Raw genomic sequence first — 21,638 nt, 5'->3', positions numbered from 1 at the left:
ACTTACAGGTAAGAAGAAAAATGTATGGAGAGAGAATACTAAATTAGGCCTCAGAAACCTGAGTTCTAGTCTAGTCCAGGATCTGCCCCCCTAAACAAATGGATAATTTTTGTCAAGTCATTAAACTTCTCAGATCCTTCATTTTCTCATCTGTAAAACTGAGAAAGTAAAATGCTAGCAAAGTGCTGTGCTTTATGTGTCATTCTCATTAATGTGTCTGACGACATTTTTTTCCCATAAGAAACTGATTTTTTTCCGAAGTAATAAATTCTCTAATATCATGTATAAGAACCTGAAAAACAACTGTGAACTGAGAAATAGTCATGATGGCTGACTACAAAAAAAACACCCCGTCATGTCCATGCAAGAAAGTACAGTACAGATGGCTGCTTACCCTTGGTTCTTCACTGATGAGAAAACTGGACTCTCTGCTGTTCAGGTCCTGCTAATAGCGTCATGGAGAAGATAGAATGCTGTTAATAATAATAATGCAAGTGGGGAGTATATAACTTTTAACAATAAAAACTCTAGGTTCTCTGTGCAGAAGTACTAAACCTACAACTCAGGGGAGCTATGAAGCACCTGAAATTGGATGCAAAACTGCGTGTATATATGTGTATACATGTGCATGTGTGGGTGTATAATGTGTGTGTATGTTTATGCGGGGAGAGAGAGAGAGAGAGAGAGAGGGAGCTTGAGAAAGAATGAGAAATTTGTAGGTAGCTTTAACAAATCATAAAAAAAATTCTGAGATACAAGAAATGATTAAGAAGTACTACATTGCAGAGAAATAACAAGGAGCTCCAATCTTTTAATGATGCTGAATCCTGAACGGCACCAAAAGGAAGGACATAATTAATTGGCTATTTTAGGCCTTTCACCATTTGTTTGAAATTATTAAAGTGAATACCCTAGAAAATGCATCACCAGAATTCTTAAGGATTTATACTTATAACCCAAGAGAAAAGCCATACATAGATATAAATACACAAAACCACTTGTAGTTAAAGTAATAGTGATGCCTCCCTTGGTGTACGGTGGATTTAAATCTTCACGCTCCATGATAGCCCGCACACCACAGCACATACTCCTGAGATCACTCAAATATTTCCCTTTCTCTCCCTCCCTCTCTCTTTTCCTCTTTTTGTCAGTCTAGCTAGAGGTTTGCCAATTTTATTATCTATCAAAGAGCTAAGTTTTTGTTTTAATGCTTTTCTCTAATATTTTTCTGTTTTCAACTTACTGATTACTGCTCTTACCTTTATAATTGCCTTCCGTTTTTATTTTGCTCTTATTTCTTGAAAGGGAAGCTTATTATTAAGACTTTTCCTCCCTACTAACATAAATGTTTAGTGCTACAAATTTGCTACAAATTTCGTTTCAGCATTACTCTTGCTAGATCCGTCAAATGTTAATATGTTGCATTTTCACTTTTATTCAGGTCACTTTTTTTTTTTTGTCTGTTTGTTTTCATTTTGTTTTTTCCCTTAGGTTTTCTTTGACCCTTGGATTGTTTAGAAGTGTGCTGTTTAGTTTCCAATAGTTGGAGATGTTCCTGTTAACAATGGTTACTGATTTCTAGTTTGATTACATTGTGGTTCAAGAACACATTCCATTATTTCGATTATTTTAAATATGTTGAGGTTTGTTTTATTGCCCAGAATATAGTCTGTCTTGGCATGTGTTCCAGCAGCACTTGAAACAGATGTGTATTTTGCTGCTGTCAGGTGGAATACTATATAAATGTTGGCTACATCCTGTTAGTTGATGTGAGTTCATCTATATCTTACTGATTTTCTATTCAGTTGTTCCACCTATTATTGACAAAAGAGTGAAGTCTCCAGTTATAATTATAGATTTGTGTATTACTCCTTCGCATTTATTAGTTTTTGCTGCACATATTCTGCTGCTATTATTTTGTGCATGCAAATTTAGCACTGCTATGTTTCATTGTTGGATGGATTCCTTTTATCATTATGTCATGTCCTGCTCTGTCCATGGTAATTTTCTTTACTCCAATGTGTAATCGACATTAATGATGTGATATTAATATAACACTCATGCTTTCTGTTAGTGTTTGCATTAATTTTCATCCATAATGTATATTTTTAATCCTTTTACTTGCATTTTTTAATCCACTTTGCCAAACTCTTTTTTCTTTTCAATTTGTGTGTTTAGACTATTTACACTTCATGTAATTACTAGTGTATTAGGAATTAAAAGTTCTGCCATTTTATTTTTGTGTTTTCTGTTTGTTTCTTCTGTATTATGTTTCTCTGTTTTATTTTTCATGACTTCCCATGGGTTATGGGAAATATTTTTATAATTCCATTTTGATTTATCTAAACAGTTTTTGAGTATATCTCTTTGTATAGTTTAAGTGGTTGCTTTGATATTAATTACATTACATATACATTATTTATCACAGTTTACAGTATACATGTTTTACTTGTCAAATGAAGTATAAAACCCTCACTTCCCTTTACAATCCCAAACCTTCTTTGTTTATAATTGTCGTAACTATTTCTCTGCATATATTGAGAACCACATCAGATGTTGTAAAGTTTTTACTTCAACTTTCAAAACATAATTTTGAAAACTTGAGACAGAAAGTCTATTGAATTTACTCATGCTTTTACTCTTTCTGTTGATTTTTCCCTTCATCTCCATGCTACAAAATTCCTTATTTTATCATTTTCTTTCTGTTAGAGAACTTCCTTTGGCCAATCTTTTAGAATAGATGTGCCGGTGAAAAATTTTTTTAGCCTTCCTTCCTTTGTGAATGTCTTGATTTCTCTGTTCATTCCTGAAGGGTATTTTCACTGGCTACAGAATTCTGATTTGGCACTGAGCTCTTGAAAAAATCTGTATTGCTTCCTTTAGCCTCCATGGTTTCTAATGTGAAATCTGCTGTCATTTTAATGGCTTTCCCCCTAGAGTTAAGTCCCTAGCCAGTTTGTCTTCTTCTCTAACATTCACAGTCTTATTATGTTTGTTTTACATATAATATCCAGGGTTTTTAGCTATACTTAGAAAAAGAAATAGAGAAAATTTTGTCTACTCCATCTTTCTGGAAGTAAGAGCAACAGTCACTTTGGAGCTAATTCAAAAATATACCCATTTAATAACTCTAAACCTTATCAGCTATTCTTCATCTTTGTTTCGGAGAAGTGCTGGCTTTATTCCAACATACTTTATATTAAAAAAATATATATGCTAGACCTAACTATAGGTTAAGTCTAAAGGGAGTTTGGTATGATAGTGCTATTCTCATAGGGTTGAACATTTCCCTGTCACTTACTGCCTTCGTATAAAAGTAACACTAAAAAAAACTAAAAATTATGACATATGCTATTTCTAAAATACTATGGTTGCTCTTGAAATGTGCAGAGGTAAGGAACAGTATAAATATGACTTGAGAATGTTTTTTGTTACAGAAGTTTAAGTTTGGAATATACATGTAAATATGAAAGATACACAAAGAAGCAAAGAATATGAAGTAATTCATAATTACTTGAAGTTAACTTGAGCAATACATATAAAGATCTGTAAGAAGTATATTATTGCTATGTCAATATGAACAAAATGAAAATGACAATATTATTATCATTCAAGTTGCATCAGTCAATCTCATAAGATAAATCTTTCCTCAGTCTGCTCCAAAGACATGTAAGCTTTAATTTTTGATGTTCTTTATTTTCTAGATAATTGTCTTAATTCACTAACTCACTCAATAAATATGTCCTGGGCTTCCCTGGTGGTGCAGCGGTTGAGAGTCCGCCTGCCAATGCAGGGGACATGGGTTCGTGCCCTGGTCCAGGAAGATCCCACATGCCACGGAGCAGCTGGGCCCGTGAGCCACGGCCGCTGAGCCTGCGCGTCCAGAGCCTGTGCTCCGCAATGGGAGAGGCCACAACAGTGAGAGGCCTGCATATCGCAAAATAAATAAATATATAAATATGTTCTCTGTGCCACATTACATCACTTTAGTTGTGGGGCCTATGCTTTATGACAGTGGTTTCCAAACTTTAATGGCAATATGAATAACCTGGGGTGCTCTTTTTAAATAATGACTCCCTAACCTAATCCCCAACAATATTGATTAGTAGTCTGAGGTTGGTCCCAGGAGTCTGCATTTTTAAGAAATTCTTTATATAATCCTTATTCAGGTGGTCTACAAATTACACTGTAAAAATAACTGGACCAAATGATTTTCATAGTTTATTCAATTCTCATATTCTATTTTTCTTAGCATTTCGGTCATTGAGCTTCTAAAGGATCACAGAACTTCTAGAAATCTTAAGTCAACCAGCTAAATGAGCCAGTTTATCCAGCTAAGTAGCACACAGCCAACCCATTCTGGTAAGTTGTGTTTCCCAGGGTGGGAATTTGAGTCACTCCTAAAAAGCTATTTTTAAAGAGACTTTTTCTATTTGGCTGTTCCTCCCTAACCCAATTCAAGGACATCCAACTCTATGAGTATGGCTCTGGGTCAACTACAGCCTAACAGAAAGATTATTTTATCTGAAATACTTTTAGAATGCTTACACTCTGTATACAAAAAAAAAAAAATTAAGTTGTTAGTATCTATTTGCAAGTTTATATAAATAAGGACTTTGCTTAACAGAATCCTATATTTTTGCAAATTGTATTTAACTTTATTATTTATAATTTTATTTAATATATTTACTTAATTCGGGTTGAGTAAATTAAACCCTGGCATAGTCATCAATAAGCACTTATCAGGTTCAAAATGGCAGTATAAGGAGATCCTGAACTCACCTCCTCCCACGGACACACCAAATCTCCAGCTATAAATGGAACAATTCCCTCTAAAAAATGAAAACTATCTGACTAGCACCTCCAAAACAAAGGATAAAAGGGCCACAATGATGAGGGTGGGAAAAACAGAAACGCAATCCCACCAAAAATCCCACTCTTGGGTGCGGCTCACCCATAATCAGGAAGGATCTCACAAATATGGAGCTTCTTCCTGAGAAATGAGGGGTTTGTGCCCCACATCGGGCACCCCAACCCTTGGGACCTGCACTGGAGGGCCAAGCCCCCAAAATGAATGGTTTGAAAACCAACAGGGCTTATGTTCAGGAGACCCAAAGGGCTATAGGGAACTAAAATTCTACTCTTAAAGGGCTCATCTATAGACTCACTCACTCTGGGACCCACCACAAAAGAAGCAGTTTGAAAATCACCTAAATTATACGTGAAAAAGATTCATTTGCCAATCTTAAAGCATCTATCAGAGGGGCAGGGCCTGTTAGGACTCTCTCTAGGGATAGAGGTGTTGGTGGGGGCCATTTTTGCCCTCTCCCTCTACCTTGCTAGCACCAGTGGGGTCACACAGTGATAGCACTCTCCCACTGTCCAGCTAAAGCCAGTGGGAGTGCCTCGTCCCTGCACTCTCCTGCTCCATCACTAAAAGCAGTGGGTGTGACCCAGCCCTGTGCTCTCCTGCTGCCTCTAAAGCCTATCACTAAACCAGACTTACACAAAATGTTAAAGGGACTTCTTTAAGCTGAAAAAACATGAGCACTAATTAATAACAAGAAAATATATGTAAGTAAAAATCTCACTGGTAAAGATAAATATATAGTAAAAGTAGTGGATTATTATAAAGTTAGTATGAAGGATAAAAGACAAAAGTAGTAAAAATAACTATAACTACAATATTTAGTTAAGGCATACACAAAATAAAAAGATGTAAAATGTGACCTCAAAAACATAAAACATGTGAGGGAGTAAAAATGTGGAGTTTTAAAATGCATTCAAACAACTAGCTATCAATTTAATATGAACTGTATGTGTGTACACACACACACAGTCTAATATATGTGAGTTTCATGGTAACCACAAAGCAAAAATCTATAGTAGACACAAAAAAGATAATGAGAAAGGAATCCAACCATATCACTACAGAAACTCATCAAACCACAAGGGGAGAGAGCAAGAGATGAAGAAAGGAACAGAGAGGAAAACAACCAGAAAACAATGAACAAAATGGTAATAAGTACAATTAATGTAAATGTAAGCAGACTCAGTGATTATTATGAACAATTATATGTCAACAAATTGGACAACACAGAAGAGTTGGAAAAATTCCTAGAAACATACAATCTTTCAAGACTGAATCAGAAAGAAATAGAAAGTCTGAACAGACTGATTACTAATAAGGAAACTGAATAAGTGATCAAAAACTTCTCAACAAACAAAATTCCAGGACCAGATGGCTTCACTGGAGAATTCTACCAAACATTCAAAGAAAATTTAATATCTATCATTCTCAAACTCTTCCAAAAAATTGAAGAAGAGGAAACACTTTCAAACTCATTTTATGAGGCCAGCATTAGCCTGATACCAAAACCAGACAAGGACACCACAAAAAAAAAAAAAAAGAAAATTACAGGCTAATACACCTCTTGAACACAGATGAAAATATCCTCAACAAAATATTAGCAAGCAAAATTCAAAAATACATTAAAAGGATCATATACCATGATCAAGAGGAAATTGATTTAAGGGATGCAAGGATGGTTCAACATCAGCAAATCAATCAACATAATACAGCACATTGACAAAACAAAAGATAAAAGTCATATGATCATATCAAAGATAAAAATAAGATACAGAAAAACCGCTTGACAAAATTCAACATCCATTTATGATTAAAAACTCTCAACAAAGTGGGTATAGAGGGAACATATATCACCATAATAAAGGCTATATATGACAAGCCCCCAGCTAACATCATACTAAACAGCTTTCAGCTTTTCCTGTAAGATCAGGAACAAGAAAAGGATGCCCACTCTTGCCACTTTCAGCCAACATAGTATTGGAAGTCCTAGCCAGATCAATTAGGCAAGAAAAATAAATAAAAGCCCTACAAATTGGAAAGGAAAAGTAAAACTGTCACTATTCACAGATGACATGAGTTTATATAACCAAAACCCTGAAGACTCCACCAAAAAACTGTTAGAACTAATTATTAAATTTAGTAAAGTTGCAGGGTATAAAATCAATACACATGACTCATGTACCACAATGTTCATTGCAGCTCTATTTACAATAGCCAGGACATGGAAGCAACCTAAATGTCCATCGACAGATGAATGGATAAAGAAGATGTGGCACATATATACAATGGAATATTACTCAGCCATAAAAAGAAACAAAATTGAGTTATTTGTAGTGAGGTGGATGGACCTAGAGTCTGTCATACAGAGTGAAGTAAGTCAGAAAGAGAAAAACAAATACCATATGCTAACACATATACATGGAACATAAAAAAAATGGTTATGAAGAACCTAGGGGCAGGACGGGAATAAAGACACAGACCTACTAGAGAATGGACTTGAGGACATGGGGAGGGGGAAGGGTAAGCTGGGACAAAGTGAGAGAGTGGCATGGACATATATACACTACCAAATGTAAAATCGATAGCTAGTGGGAAGCAGCCACATAACACAGGGAGATCAGCTCGGTGCTTTGTGACCACCTAGAGGGATGGGATAGGGAGGGTGGGAGGGAGGGAGATGCAAGAGGGAAGAGATATGGGGATATATGTATATAGAGAGCTGATTCACTTTGTTATAAAGCAGAAACTAACACACCATTGTAAAGCCATTATACTCCAATAAAGATGTTAAAAAAAATCAATACACAAATATTAGTTGCATTTCTATACACTAACAATGAGTTCTCATAAAGAGAAATTAAGAAAGTAATCCCATTTACAATTGCATCAAAAAGAATAAAATACTTAGGAATAAATTTAACCAAGGAGGTGAAAGACCTGTAACACACTGATGAAAGAAACTGAAGAGAATACAAAACAATAGAAAGATATTCATGTTCATGGATTGGAAGATTAATATTGTTAAAATGTCCATATTACCCAAAGCAATCTACAGATTAATTCAATCCATCATAATTCCAATGGCATTTTTCAAAGAACTGAACAAACAATCCTAAAATTTGTCTGGAACCACAAAAGACCCTCAATAACCAAACCAATCTTGAGAAAGAAGACCAAATCTGAAGGCATCATGCTTCCTGATTTCAAACTATATTATAAAGATATAGTAATCAAAACATAATGGTATTGGTATAAATACAGAAACATAGATGAATAGAACAGAATAGAGAGCCCAAAAATAAACCCACGTATATGGTCAATTAATTTATGACAAAGGAGCCAAGAAAATACAATGTGGAGCGGATAGCGTCTCCTTCAATAAGGGCCGTTGGGGACACTGGACAGTCACATGCAAAATAATGTAACTAGATCACTATCTTACACCATACACAAAAATTAACGCAAAATGGATTAAAGAATTAAATGTAAGACCTTAAACTATAAAACCCTAGAAAAAAAATATAGGTGGTAAGCTCCTTGACATCAGTCTTAGAGATAATTTTTGGATCTGACTCCAAAAGCAAATGCAATAAAAGCAAAAATAAACAAGCAGGATTACAACAAACTAAAACGTTTCTGCATATCAAAGGAAATCATTAACAAAATGAAAATGCAGCTTACTGAATGTGAGAAAATATTTGCAAATCATATAACTAATAAGAGGTTAATATCCAAAATATATAAGGAACTCATACAACTCAACAGCAAAAAAATAAATAATACAATTTTAAAAAATGAGCAGAGGATCTGAATAAACATTTTTCCAAAGAAATACAGATGGCCAACAGGCACATGAAAAGACGTTTGGCATCATTAATCATCAGAGAAATGCAAATGAAAACCACAATGAGATATGACCTCACACTTGTCAGAATGGCTATCATCAGAAAGACAAGAAATAACAAGTGTTGGCAAGGATGTAAAGAAAAGGGAATCCCTGTCCAGTGCGGATGGGAATATAAATTGGTACAGATACTACGGGAAAGAGTATGGAGATTCTTCAAAAAATTAAAAACGGAACTACCACAGGATGTGACAATTCCACTTCTGGTTATTTATCCAAAGAATATGAAAACACTAATTTGAAAAGATACATGCACCCATACGTTCACTGCAGCATTATTTACAATAGCCAAAATGTGGAAACAACCTTAAGTATAAATGAATGGATGATTAATAAATAAGATGTATATATATATATCTATATCTATATATTATATATATGCAATGGAATACTTCTTAGTCATAAAAAAAGAATAAAATCTTGCCAATTGCTACCATCAATGGACCTTGAGGGTATTACATTAAGTGAAATAAGTCAGACAGAGAAAGACAAAAGACTGTATGATTTCACTTGTATGTGGAGTCTAAAAAACAAAACAAATGAGCAAATAGAACAAAACTTACAGAGAACAGACAGGCGGTTGCCAGAGGAGAGGTGGTTGGAGGTAGGCAAAATGGGTGAAAGGTGTCAAGAGGTACAAACTTTCAGTTACAAATAAGTCATGGGGATGTAATTTATAGCAAAGTGACTATAGTCAATAGTATGGTATTGCATATTTGAAAGTTGCTAAGAGAATAAATCTTAAAAGCTATCATCACAAGGGACTTCCCTGGGGGTCCATTGGTTAAGACTTCACCTTCCAATGCAGGGGGTGCGGGTTCGATCCCTGGGGGGAAGCTAAGATCCCACATGCCTCGGGGCCAAAAAACCAAACCATAAAACAGAAGCAATATTGTAACAAATTCAATAAAGACTTTATAAAAATATAGGAGCCTTCACTGAAGCTGTTTAAAAAAAAAGCTGTCATCACAAGAAAAAAAAATCTGTGACTTTGTATGATGATGGATGGTAATTAGACTTACTGTGGTGATATTTCACAGTGTATACAGATATGAATCATTATGTTGTATACTTGAAATTAATATATTACATGTCAATTATACCTCAGTAAAAATGCACTAATCACATACTACTAATAACTTTAACAAAAAAAGCTATCAAATATTATACCTGCATTATAGTCAAGCAAAGTATTAAGCCAAATACTATTATCTTGCATATCAAGTCTCAGCATTTCTGAGTTTATATCACAGAAAGCCTCAAAACAAATCCAAACTTATGGTTGCTCCCTTATAACATCCAGAAAGATTCAGTATTACATCTGCATGAAACATGGAACTTGCTTTACTTACTTAAAAATGAACAGGTTGGAGGACAAAACATTAAGAATGTAGTATGAGTAAATAACTGGAGTACAAAGACCTAAGTATTCATATGAAGTGCATTTCTAACCTTGGCTCAATTTTTTGTTCTGACTTATAGGAGGCTAACACATATATTTACCTTACCTCACTTACTTCAAAAAAGCGTTCTCCTCTACTGGCTCTTCTCTCTAAATTAAACAACAACAACAACAAAATCATGTTAAAATGGCCAACCAATCACAGTATGTTAAAAGTCTGCATAAGGAGAAAATAGGAATTCAAAATTTAAACAAAAGAAGTCAAAAGAAAATAATGTTGGAAGAAAACATCCAAGATCTTCCTGGAGCTAAGTTGTTCAAAACAAACTCAAAAGAATTCAGCACCAAAAACTGTCTATAATATAGAGGAAAATCATCAAATACTAATGTGTAGGTTATAATCTCACCCACTAAGAAATAAACTTAACTCTGATGAATACAGTTGTAATTCCATAGCCACACAACTGCTGAGAGGAAAACATTCAGTAGGGATGTCCATCCCTATCTCTTTGTTCCCACCATGTGAGATTTATTATTCTATCAGTGTGTTTTCCTGGAACTGAACCACACTGGTTACAAGTGAAGTACTAACAGAGGACTACCAGTTTTAAATAGGCCAAATTACTTTCCTGACACAGATATCTTCATGATAGTTATGTGCTGAGTCATTTGGACTGAAATACATCTTCAAATAAGTTTCTGATGCTAAAAACTGTTAAATATAGAATTCTGATTCTTATTCTCTAGGGACTCCAATTTGCAAAACACTGAGAAATATTTCACAAGTCAAAAACTTGGGGGAGAAAATCACAATGGGAATGGAATAAAATATTGCTACCACTTAAGAGTCATCCACAGTAACTGTAATTTTAGGAAGTGTTAGTATATATTCTGAAAATACAGAAAATATAAACCTACCATTTGTATAGTTTCTTTTCTTTCCCAATTTTGTTTATTGTGATAAAACACACATAATATGAAATTTACCATATTAACCATTAACAAGCATACAGTTCAACAGTATTAAATTCATTCATAATATTGAGCAACCATCACCAACATCCATCTCAGAACTCTTTTCATCCTGTAAAACTGAAACACTATACCCATTACCAACTCCTCATTCTCCCCTTTCCCAGCCCCAGGCAACCACCATTCTACTTTCTGTCTCTATGATTTTGACTACTCTAAGTACCACATGTAAGTGGAATCATGTAGTATTTTTCATTGTGTGAGTGATTTATTTCACATAGCATGTCCTCAAGTTTCATCAATGCTATAGCATATGTCAGAATTTCCTGCCTTTTAAGGCTGAATAATATTCCATTGTATATGTATGCCACATTTTGCTTACCCATTCATCCACTGATGGACATTTCTGTTGCTTCCACATTTAGCTGCTGTGAATAATGCTGCTATCTACATGGGTGTACAAATATCTCCAAGATCCTGCTTTCAATTCTTTTGGGTATATACACAAGGTGGAATTGCTAGATCATATGGTAATTCTTTTTTTAATTTTTTAAGGAATCACCATACTGTACCATTTTACATTTCCACCAAGAGTGCACCAGGTTTCCAATTACTCCACATCCTCTCCAACTTTTGTATTTTTTTCTTTTTGATAGTAGGCATCCTAGTGGATTTGAGGTGGTACCTCTTTGTAGTTTTGATTTGCATTCCCCTAATGATTATGATGTTGAGTATCTTTTCATGTTCTTCTTGGCCATTTTTATATCTTCTTTATAGAAATGCCTATTCAAGTCCTTTGCCCATTTTTAAATCAAGTTGTTTGGTTTTTTATCGTTGAGTTTTAGGAGTTCTCTAACTGGATCAGATATATGATTTGCTCACATTTTATCCCATTCTGTGGTTTGCCTTTTTACTTTACTTGCAGTGTCTTTTGAGGCACAATTTTTTTTCATATTTGTGAGGTCAATTTGTCTATTTTTCTTTTCTTGCCTGTGCCTTTGGTGTCATATCCAAGAAACCACTGTCAAATCCAGTGTCATGAAATTTTGTCCTATGTGTTCTTCTAAGAGTTTTATAGTTTTATGTCTTACATTTAGGTCTTTGATCCATTCTGAGTTAATTTTTGTATATGGTGTTAGGTAAGGACCCAACTTCACTTTTCTGCACATGGATATCCAAATTTCCCAGCATCATTTATTGAAAAGACTGATCTTTCCCCATTTAATGGCCTTGTCATCCTTGTAAAAAATAATTTGACCATATACATGCAAGAGTTTATTTCTGGGCTCTCTATTCTAGTCCATTGGTCTATATATCTGTCTTTATGCCAGTACCATACAATTTTGATAACTGTAGCTTTGTAGTTAATTTTGAAATCAGTGAGTCATTCAGCTTTGTTCTTTTTCAAGATTGATTGGCTATTTGGGGTCCCTTGAGAGTCCATTTGAATTTTAGGATGGATTTTCCAATTTCTACAAAAAAACATAATTAAAATTTTGATAGGGATAGCACTGAATCTATAAATCACTTTGGTGGTATTGACATCTCAACAATATTAAGTCTTCTAATCCATGAACAGGAGATGTGTTTGCATGTATTTATGACTTTTAAAATTTCTCTCAGCAATGTTTTGTAGTCTTATTTGTACAAGTCATCACATTCTTGGTTAATTTATTCTTAAGTATCTAATTCTTTTTGATACTAATGTAAAAAATTTTTCTTAATTTCCTTTTGAGATTGTTCATTGTTTATATACAAAAATGCAGCTGATTTTTGTGTGTTGACTTCATATTATGATACTTTATAAATGTTGACTGCATTTATAGTTCTAACAGGTTTTCTATAGAATTTTTAGGGTTTGCTACACAAAAGATCATATCATCTGTGAACAGAGGCAATTTTAATTCTTCCTTTCCAATTTGGATGTCTTTTATTCCTTTTTCTTGCCTAACTGTTCTGGGTAGAACTTCCAGTACTATGTCGAATAGAAGTGGAAAAGTGGATATCCTTGGTAAATACCAATAAACTTAACTCACATACACAAAAGTTCTTTGAAGTTTCTAATGATTGTTAAGAGTATAAAGGGGTTCTGAGATCAAAAAGTTTAAAAATGCTATCTTAGGTATAAACTCAGTAGAAATACATGCACTATGGGAATGTACAAGAATGTTCATAACAGTATTATTGGGGTTAACTAGAAAATCAACATCACCTCAAATATCCAGAAATAGTAAAATGGATCAATACAATGTGGTATAATCATACCACGTTTTATAGTTAGCAACAAAAGTGAATTAATTTTAATTACATGCAAAAACATAGATAAATCTCCCAAAAATAGTTCAGCAAAAAAGGCAGAAATATTTAGTAATATTTCAGTTATATAAAGTTAGCTATGCAAAACCAAAGTATGTTACTTAGGGATGAACAGTTAAGGGTAGATGTTGTTGGGATACAATTCTCCTTGGGTCTTTCAAGTTTCTGCACATCTTGCAAATGAGACACGGACTGCCCTTTGTTCTGGATTATCTTTTCAAGGATCTTTGTTGAGATAGTGATAGAGACCCCTTCAGGAGCAAAGCACACATTTGCTTACAGTCTTGGAAGACTGGATCAGTGTCTCCCTCCAGAGCAAAGGGAAGGCAAATTACTGACCAATAAAAAAGACTCAAGCTCCCTAAGCTCAGATTGCTCTCCTGTACTGCAAACCACCCACCGAATGTGCAGGCCCTCTCTGCATTGATCTGTGGCAACTTGGGCTCAGGAAACTGGAACACGCTGCTACTCACCCTATTGTTAATGCTGTGAATAGGAAACTGTCCTTTGTCTCTGATCCAGGTGTCTCATATCTTCTACCAGTAACCATGAAATTGTAACAGGTTACTTGGTTAACTTCCATGTGCGGTAAAATCTCAGACTTTTCACAGCTCTTGACATTGATCATCAGTATAATATTGATAATGACAGTGGTGATAATGGCTAACATGTATTGATTTTCTGTTGTTAAGAAATTTACAGTACAGTAGAGGAGACAGGTCAAAAATTGTGATAAATGCTATAAAAAAGACAAAAAGAGCAAAGAGAGAGGGAGAGAGAAACAGGGAGGGGTGCAAGTTAGACATGAGAAAACCTCTCTGAGGGAGTAATGTTTACACTGAGATGTGAAAGTTGAGAGGATACAAGTCATATAAGAACACATAAAGGCTATGAGACAGGAACAGTTTTAGGTGTTGAAAGAAACGAAGGTCAAGCTAGAGATGAGTAAGTAAATGGCAGAGAGGCCTGAGAAGATGTTGGACAGGCATGGAGTGGGAGACAGTTTGTGGAGAGCCTTGTATGCCTGTATTTTTTCCTAAGAGAAATAGTAAGCCACAAAAAAGCTTTTAAATAGAATTTACATTGAAATTTTATGAAAAGCACTAGTTGCTGACTGGAGAATGGGTTAAAAGAAAGTAAGAACGGAGAAAGGAAACAAATTATGAGGTTGCTGCAATGAATCACAAGAGATGATGGCAGTCTGGCCTGGAGTTGGAACAGTGCAAATGAAGGCACATAAATGGTTTTAGATATTTGAGTAAAAATTGGAAACAAACTGCTATCAAATGTCAGATGTGCAGATGGAGAGACAAAGAAGATTAAAGACTCCTAGGCTTCAGCAATTCGAGATTTCATTTAATGAAATGGGGAAGCTTATTAATGGTGGGCAATTAACACAGCAGATGCTGCTGGCTCCCCACAAATATCCTTTCTCTTCCTTGTTCTTTACTAACAAAATACTAATTATATGGTACAGCAAAGAGCTCTAGCAAAAAAAGAACAAAAACCAAAAAACGAAAAAACACATTTCCTAGCTTCCTTGCAACTTAAGAATATGACATAAATTCAGAGTTACCAAATATCACATAAATGGCATTAATGTCTATCTCCTAAGATATGTGCAAGCATTAAATGAAAAATATGTGTGTAAATTGCTTCACGCAGTCATTAGCACAGAAGTGATCAATGAATATTAGTTATTCTTGTTGATATTGTTATTATTATTAGGATATATTCTATTCTTTTATTAATTTTCAGAACTGTTTAAAATTCTTTGGGATGAGTTTTAGAGTGTCAGAATAAAGATGAAAGAATATCTTTTGTATTCAGGTTTTTTGTTGCAAGATCTATTAAAAAGTTAATAGCTAGCAAAGCTTGAAAACTAACAAACTGTAGCTACAGCCATATCACAACTTTTCTGGGTACAGGTTTTCTCATCTAAAAGATTAAAAATATAAGTAAAAATTATTTGAAAAATATAAAATATTATACAGTACCATCATCAAAGGGTTTTACCCATGAATACTGTCTAGATGTACAGCTCAAAATTCCATAATGTCTTGACCACCTCTCATTGGACTTTCCAAAAAAAAGGAAGCCAATCTAGCAAACTCTTATAATGAGTTGATAAAGAACAGGATTCTAAGAAATACATGCTTTGTCTCTCAACGTATTGTACTTGCACACTGATGTAAGGAGGCTTTTATTTTCTTGAGGGCAAAAACAGTCACTATTGTGCGTAGAACTAAATATAGTTCCAAGCACAGAGCAAACAAATGCACACCTTAAGCTAGAGTTATAGAGTATTTTATAATTCTGTATTTTAGAAAATAAAGTAGAAAAACTGGAAGCATTAACCCCTCCTTCCTCTAATTATTTTTGCTGCATTTAACATAAAACACCTAGTTAAAAAAAATTTTCAAACTGCTATCAGAACTTGATGCAATGTGTTTATTTGAGAATGTGGAAAGGGGTCAATACAGTTCCTCCAGATTATCTCCTGTCCGTACTAGTTCTCTCTTATGCTTTCACCTTTCAACTTGCTGCTTCCTCGCCCTGGATCTAACAACAGTATCTTTTTAGTCTAATTCTTGCTTATTTTTCACCTTATATCAGTTTTGACATCCTCCTTTCAAGCCTTGCCTGAAACCTCCTCATCTGCCCCACAGTTAGCCTCTTCCCTGCCCCCATACCACCCTGAACTTAAGCCCTTTGTGGGTACCTAGCCCAATTATACCTTCCTCCACAAGACTGCAAGCTCCCTGAGAGCCGTGTAGAGCACACTTTGTAAACCGTATCCCTTTCTGAAAGCAGAAAGATTAAAGAAGATAGATGTATTCCCTCACACACCATGCTCCCTCTGACACATAGTGCTCACTAACTCACTCTCTCTCTCTCACATACACACGCAATCAGATGTTCACACATGCCATAGACTCAGATACACTTTCACACTCACTCAGAGTATAAAGATGAAGAAACTGCATAATCTCCAAACCTCTGTCAAAACAGAGGCTTATCTGAAGAGGCAAGATTTGAAGCCAACAACTCTAGATCGGCTTCTCATTATTCCTGCAACTTCCTCTAAAGTCAATAGAATTGACTGTACTTTTCCTGTGGGCTAGAAACCAGAACTACCAAGGGTTTAATATCAATCACTATGGAGAATCATAAAATATGAGCTAAAATTTATGCCAGCCCAAAGACAGCTTGGAGTTTTCACTGAAAGCACATTACTAAGAATACACACTGCAACAAACCCAGAACCCAAAAATAGCCCTTGCATTTACCAAATGGTCTTCTCAGTTTACACTTCTTCCAGCAGCACAAAATAACATATATGCAATCAAATATTCACATTACTAAACGATAGGTGGTTTGGTTAAATACAATGCTTGATGTAGATGTAAAGATGCAAGCAAATTTATATTAAATTTTAAAACTGCCTTTTCCAATGTTAAACTCTTAAACTTTCTTTTCCAATGCTGAATGTGTCATAAATCAGCCAAAGAAAGAATATTTCAAATCAGAGCTTCCTTACAATGTCAACCAGTCAATAGTTCAATTTCAGCAACATTGATATTTTACTAGCAGTGTTTCTTTACATAACTATTTAAATGGTCTATTACACATTGCCCTTATAATTTCATTTTAAAAATTATTAGATTGTGGGAAAACAGCTAATTGGAGATCACTGATTGCTTAAATGTTCAACTGTTAAGAAAATAAACTGATAAAATATGACAAATCCTAGAAACATCTATTATGTCTGAAAGACACAATGTTAACATTCTCTCTCCGGGAAGAAATTTTATCACATGTAAATCAATTGTTTAACTTTCTCATATTTACTCTTCAAAGTTGATTTAGGAACTACATAACACACAGATCCAGGTTTACCTATATTGGGGAGTTTACTCTAAGAAATCCATTTATATTTTAAAACATAGGAATAAAAGTAGCTCTTAAAAATTCATGCTGTGGAACCCAGTATTGTTCAGCCTTCTGCAACCAACACTTCTGTTTTCATAACTGTGTCATTAAACTCCAGAAACATATATTTTGAACTGGGTTTCCAAAAATCCACGTGACTGTCAATGTTAAAAAATATATCCTCATTGCAATGCACTTTTCATATAACCCTAGAAGTAACAGAAATCCTAATAATGGGCAATAAAACCAACTCAGCAAATTAATCAACATATTGAAAGACATTTAGAAAAGTAAGAGTCATCTGAGTGGGCTGGACCACCCTGCTCCTTAGGCTCTGCTCGTACCAATGCCACTGTCTTCTGCTATTTGGATTCTGGATCTACGAACAAAACAGGTTATAGGAATTTGGGCAGGATGCATTCGTGAGACCCAACCATCAAATACATGTATTCCACATTAATATCCTTTTCTCCTTCCTCCACCCAAATCAGAGGCAAAGCTTTTATCACAACAAGAGGAAATACAAATCAATTACAAAAGTCTTTGCCAAGAAAAGGGGAACTGAAATTACTTTAGGAAAAGTTCTAAAACCTTCCTGGGATGGACTGATACTTCAGTATGACCTCAAGCTGAAGTAACACTGATTTACGTATACATTCTAGTAAGCAAAATTATCCTGAGGCTAAATTAGATCTTCTAAAATCTGAGAGAGAGTAATGGTCAATCTCTGTAATGCAATATTGATATATTTTTTCCTTCATTATATGTATAAAGTTACATACCCCACATTTTTTCCCTCCACTCTTCCTTCAATGAAGAATATATTTCTCATAGCTTTACTTCAGAAGGACTGATTATAAGTAAATACTGAATGCTTCAAATGCAAAAAAAATCTATTGCTTCAGGTTACTGAAATTACAATAGGAAATAATTCTCTGCAAAGGAGTAAATCACTGAATAAGTACAGAATAGGACTTCTAATTTTATTTGTCTAAAAGACATTTGACTTCTTTTGCACACTGAACATCAATCATTTTCCCTAACAAGTTTACTGCATTATTTAGCAGAGCCGTTAGTCAAAGTTTAAAGTTTTCAATAGTTGTATTTCCCTTTATCTTTAAATTATTTTTTGTTTAAAAAAGGAGGAGTTGCTTCAAGTGACACCATCAAGAACATGGAAAGAGAACCCACCAAATGGAAGAAAATATTTGCAAATCATATAAACTGAATATATAAAGAACACTTACAACACAATAATTAAAAGGCAAATAACTCAATTTTTTAAATGGGCGAAGGATCTGCAGACATTTCTCCAATGAAGATATATGAATGGTCAATAAGCATTGAAAAAGTTACTTAACACATTTAGTCACCGAAACAAAGTAAGTCAAAACCACGTTGAGATAGCATTTCACAACCACTAGGGTTGCTATAAATAAAAAAGACAGACAATAACAAATGTTAGTGAAGATGTGGAGAAATTGGAACTGTTATATATTACTGGCGAAAATATGAAAAGTGATGCAGATGCTTGGAAAACAGTTTGGTAGTTTCTCAAAATGTTTTATATAGAGTTACCATATGATTCAGCAATTCCACTCCTAGGTGTATACCCAAGAAAGATTGAAACATATTTTCATACAAAATCTTGCAATAAATCTTCATAGCAGCATTATTCACAGTAGCCAAGAAAGTGGAAATAATCCAAATGTGCACCAATTGATGAATGGATAAAATGTGGATATATCTATAGAATGGAAAATTATTTGGCAATAAAAAGGAATAATGCACTGATACAAGTTACAACATGGACGAACTTCAAAAACACTATGCTAAGAGAAAGAAGCCAGTTACAAGGACCACATATTGTATGAGTCTGTTTACATGAAGTGTCCAGAATAGGCAAATCTAGAGAGACAGTAAATAGACTAGAGGCTGCCTAGAGCTGAGGGTAGGGGAAGGGGGGGTGGGGGGAGGAGGAATGACTGCTAAGAGGCTTCTATTTGGGGTGATGAGAATGTTCTAAAATTAGGTTATGGTGATCACAAAATTGTAAATATACCAAAATTTGAATTGTACGTTTTAAATGGGTGACTTTAATTGTATGTAAATAAAGTATATCTCAAGCTGTTAAGAAAGGGGAGGAGGATGCAATAACGCACTTTATTTCTTGGTGTCTTTGAAGACTAAATATTATGACTTCTTAGATCATTCATCACTTAAAAAAAACTGTTTCCATGTTTAGATCTAACACTAAACAAGACATGAAAGTAGAGTGTCATTGAGAGAACTGAGTATCATTGAGGGCCCTGGAGATAGACCCAGAAAAATACATGCATTTTCAGGAAAATGCATGTACTAAAATAGACCCACAGAATACAGGTCCGGGGTGACCACACGGGAGTTTCCAGGGGTTGGCCTTCTCTCTGTTCCGTCCTGTCCCAGAGGGCTTGGTATTTCCCTGGACCCACACCTGTTTAGCTTCTTGCCGGTTCCTGGGGCCTCAGGCATGGCTCAGGAAGAAAGTCCAAGTATCACGGGTACTGGGAGACGGAAACCCCGAAGCAAACAATGGGCAAACATTTTTCAACGGAACTAAAGATTCAATGAAAGCTCGTAAAACAGCATCCTCCCCAAGTGCATAAGAATCTCAAACTGATGTACCTTAGAGTTCTGTCTGCCCTTCCATAATTAACGATAATCTCAAAGCTTGAGCAGTAATCGGCGAATAGAAAGGGGCAACAAGACTCGAGGGCCAGCTCCCCACACAGGGAACTGCTGTCATGCGCCCTAAGCTTAGGCTCTCTCGGTGAGAGACTCCTTCTTTCCTCCGCCTGGGTTCAGAGGCCCGAGCACCTCAGTTCACTCGCCCGGCGTGCTCGCCTCGCCTCCCTGCACTGTGCGACCGCCCCGCGGCGTCCAGAGGAGCAAGGAGGGCGGTCTCGGAACCGCACGGGTGGCTCTGCACAGGTGCTGGCCTCGCGGGAGCAGCCCGAAAAAATCCCCGGCCCGGGCAGGGAGTGTTCGCCTGCAGTCCCTGTCTCGCGCAGGGCAAGCCGCTACGCGAACATCCCCGGGATCCGGGCCGCAGGGCCGCCAACGTCCCCCAGGGTCCCCGCGCCTAGACGGGCGCGGTCCACTCACGGAGCCCGACCCTCCCCCCCCAGCCACCCCGCCGGCTCCTACCTTCCTCCTGCACCATTTCCAGGACATTCGGGTCGCCCATCTTCGTCAGCTCGTTGATGACACTGCTCGAGGGGTAGCAGACTGCCGACCGCCGCGACTGGAGGCGAGATCTGGCCTGGAGACTGAATCTGACCACGGGCCGCCGCACTTGCGCCGGGATCAAGAGATCCTCTTTATAAACCTCATTCTCCTCGGGTTCCACCAGCGTCGGGGGCTTCAGCCAGCTGGGCTGCTTCTCCAGCCGGTACCTCCAGTCGACCTGGCCCTTGACCCTCGGCTTCACCGCCCTCTCCCTGTAGCGCTCCTGGGACCTCTCCCGGTACGTTTCCCGGAACGTGCCGGCCTGCTGGTCTCCCGGCTCCCACGAGCCCTGTCTCCTCTGGCTCCCTGGCCGCTCTTCTTTTGAGTCCGCCTGGGCGCTCTCTCCCCGCCTCTCTCTACTCCTCCCCAAGTCCTCCACCGGGGCCTCTGTCTCCCCGCCCCCCGGCCCGCCGGGCTCCAGGCCAGCCCGCCCCTCTTCGCTCCCGCCCTCTGACTCACTCGGCCCCGGCTCCGCCGCCTCCTGTCCCGCTTTGGGGCCCGCTGTCCCCCGGGCCCCTCGGCCTGGCAGCTCCCTTCTCAACAGGCCTTGCTGGTCCCATCCCACTGGGTTGGCCCTCTTCTCGGGCTCCTGGTTCTCCCGGTTCTCCCGGGCTGCCGCCTCCCCTCTCTCTGAACTATCCTCCGGTGCCAGCCGCGTCCTCAGCCAGTTGGCCTGGTCCTCTTCCATCTGCCCAGCCCTCCGCCTAGCATGGGCGGCACTCGAAAAGAACCCCTTTCCAGTTGAGTTATTTTTTGTCGGGTGAGAAAAACCCCTCCTTCCTTAAGGCGACCTCACCCCCTTAAGGCCCGCGCGTAGCCAGGTCTCCAAGGTTCTAGCAGCCCCCTCCCTCCCGAGTCCTGCGCGTGGGTATTAACTTCGCAGCTGAAAGGGTCCGCTTCCGGGGCGCAAACGCGATTTCTAACACAGTTGGTGGAAAGTCAAACATGTTGGTCGTGAATTCGAATTCAGTCTC

General features: G+C 37.0%; 1 protein-coding gene across 1 annotated transcript in view; it reads right to left on the bottom strand.

The window, feature by feature from the left end:
• ANO5 (anoctamin 5) overlaps nucleotides 1-21,352 on the bottom strand; it is a gene marked incomplete at its 5' end in the record, with an annotated part of 95,549 nt that extends 74,197 nt beyond the window's left edge. Inside the window, 3 exons of the mRNA XM_082659075.1 lie at nucleotides 395-442; nucleotides 10,292-10,326; nucleotides 20,584-21,352. Coding sequence (XP_082515201.1) covers nucleotides 395-442; nucleotides 10,292-10,326; nucleotides 20,584-21,352 — 852 coding nt within the window. The remainder of the gene's footprint in view (nucleotides 1-394; nucleotides 443-10,291; nucleotides 10,327-20,583) is intronic.
• Between the last annotated feature and the right edge of the window lie 286 nt (nucleotides 21,353-21,638).

Source organism: Grampus griseus (assembly GCF_964374135.1).
Source record: "Grampus griseus genome assembly, chromosome: 8".
Classification (NCBI taxonomy): domain Eukaryota; kingdom Metazoa; phylum Chordata; class Mammalia; order Artiodactyla; family Delphinidae; genus Grampus; species Grampus griseus.
The sequence above is the reverse complement of the archived record's forward strand: the minus strand, read 5'-3'. Positions and strand labels throughout refer to the sequence as shown.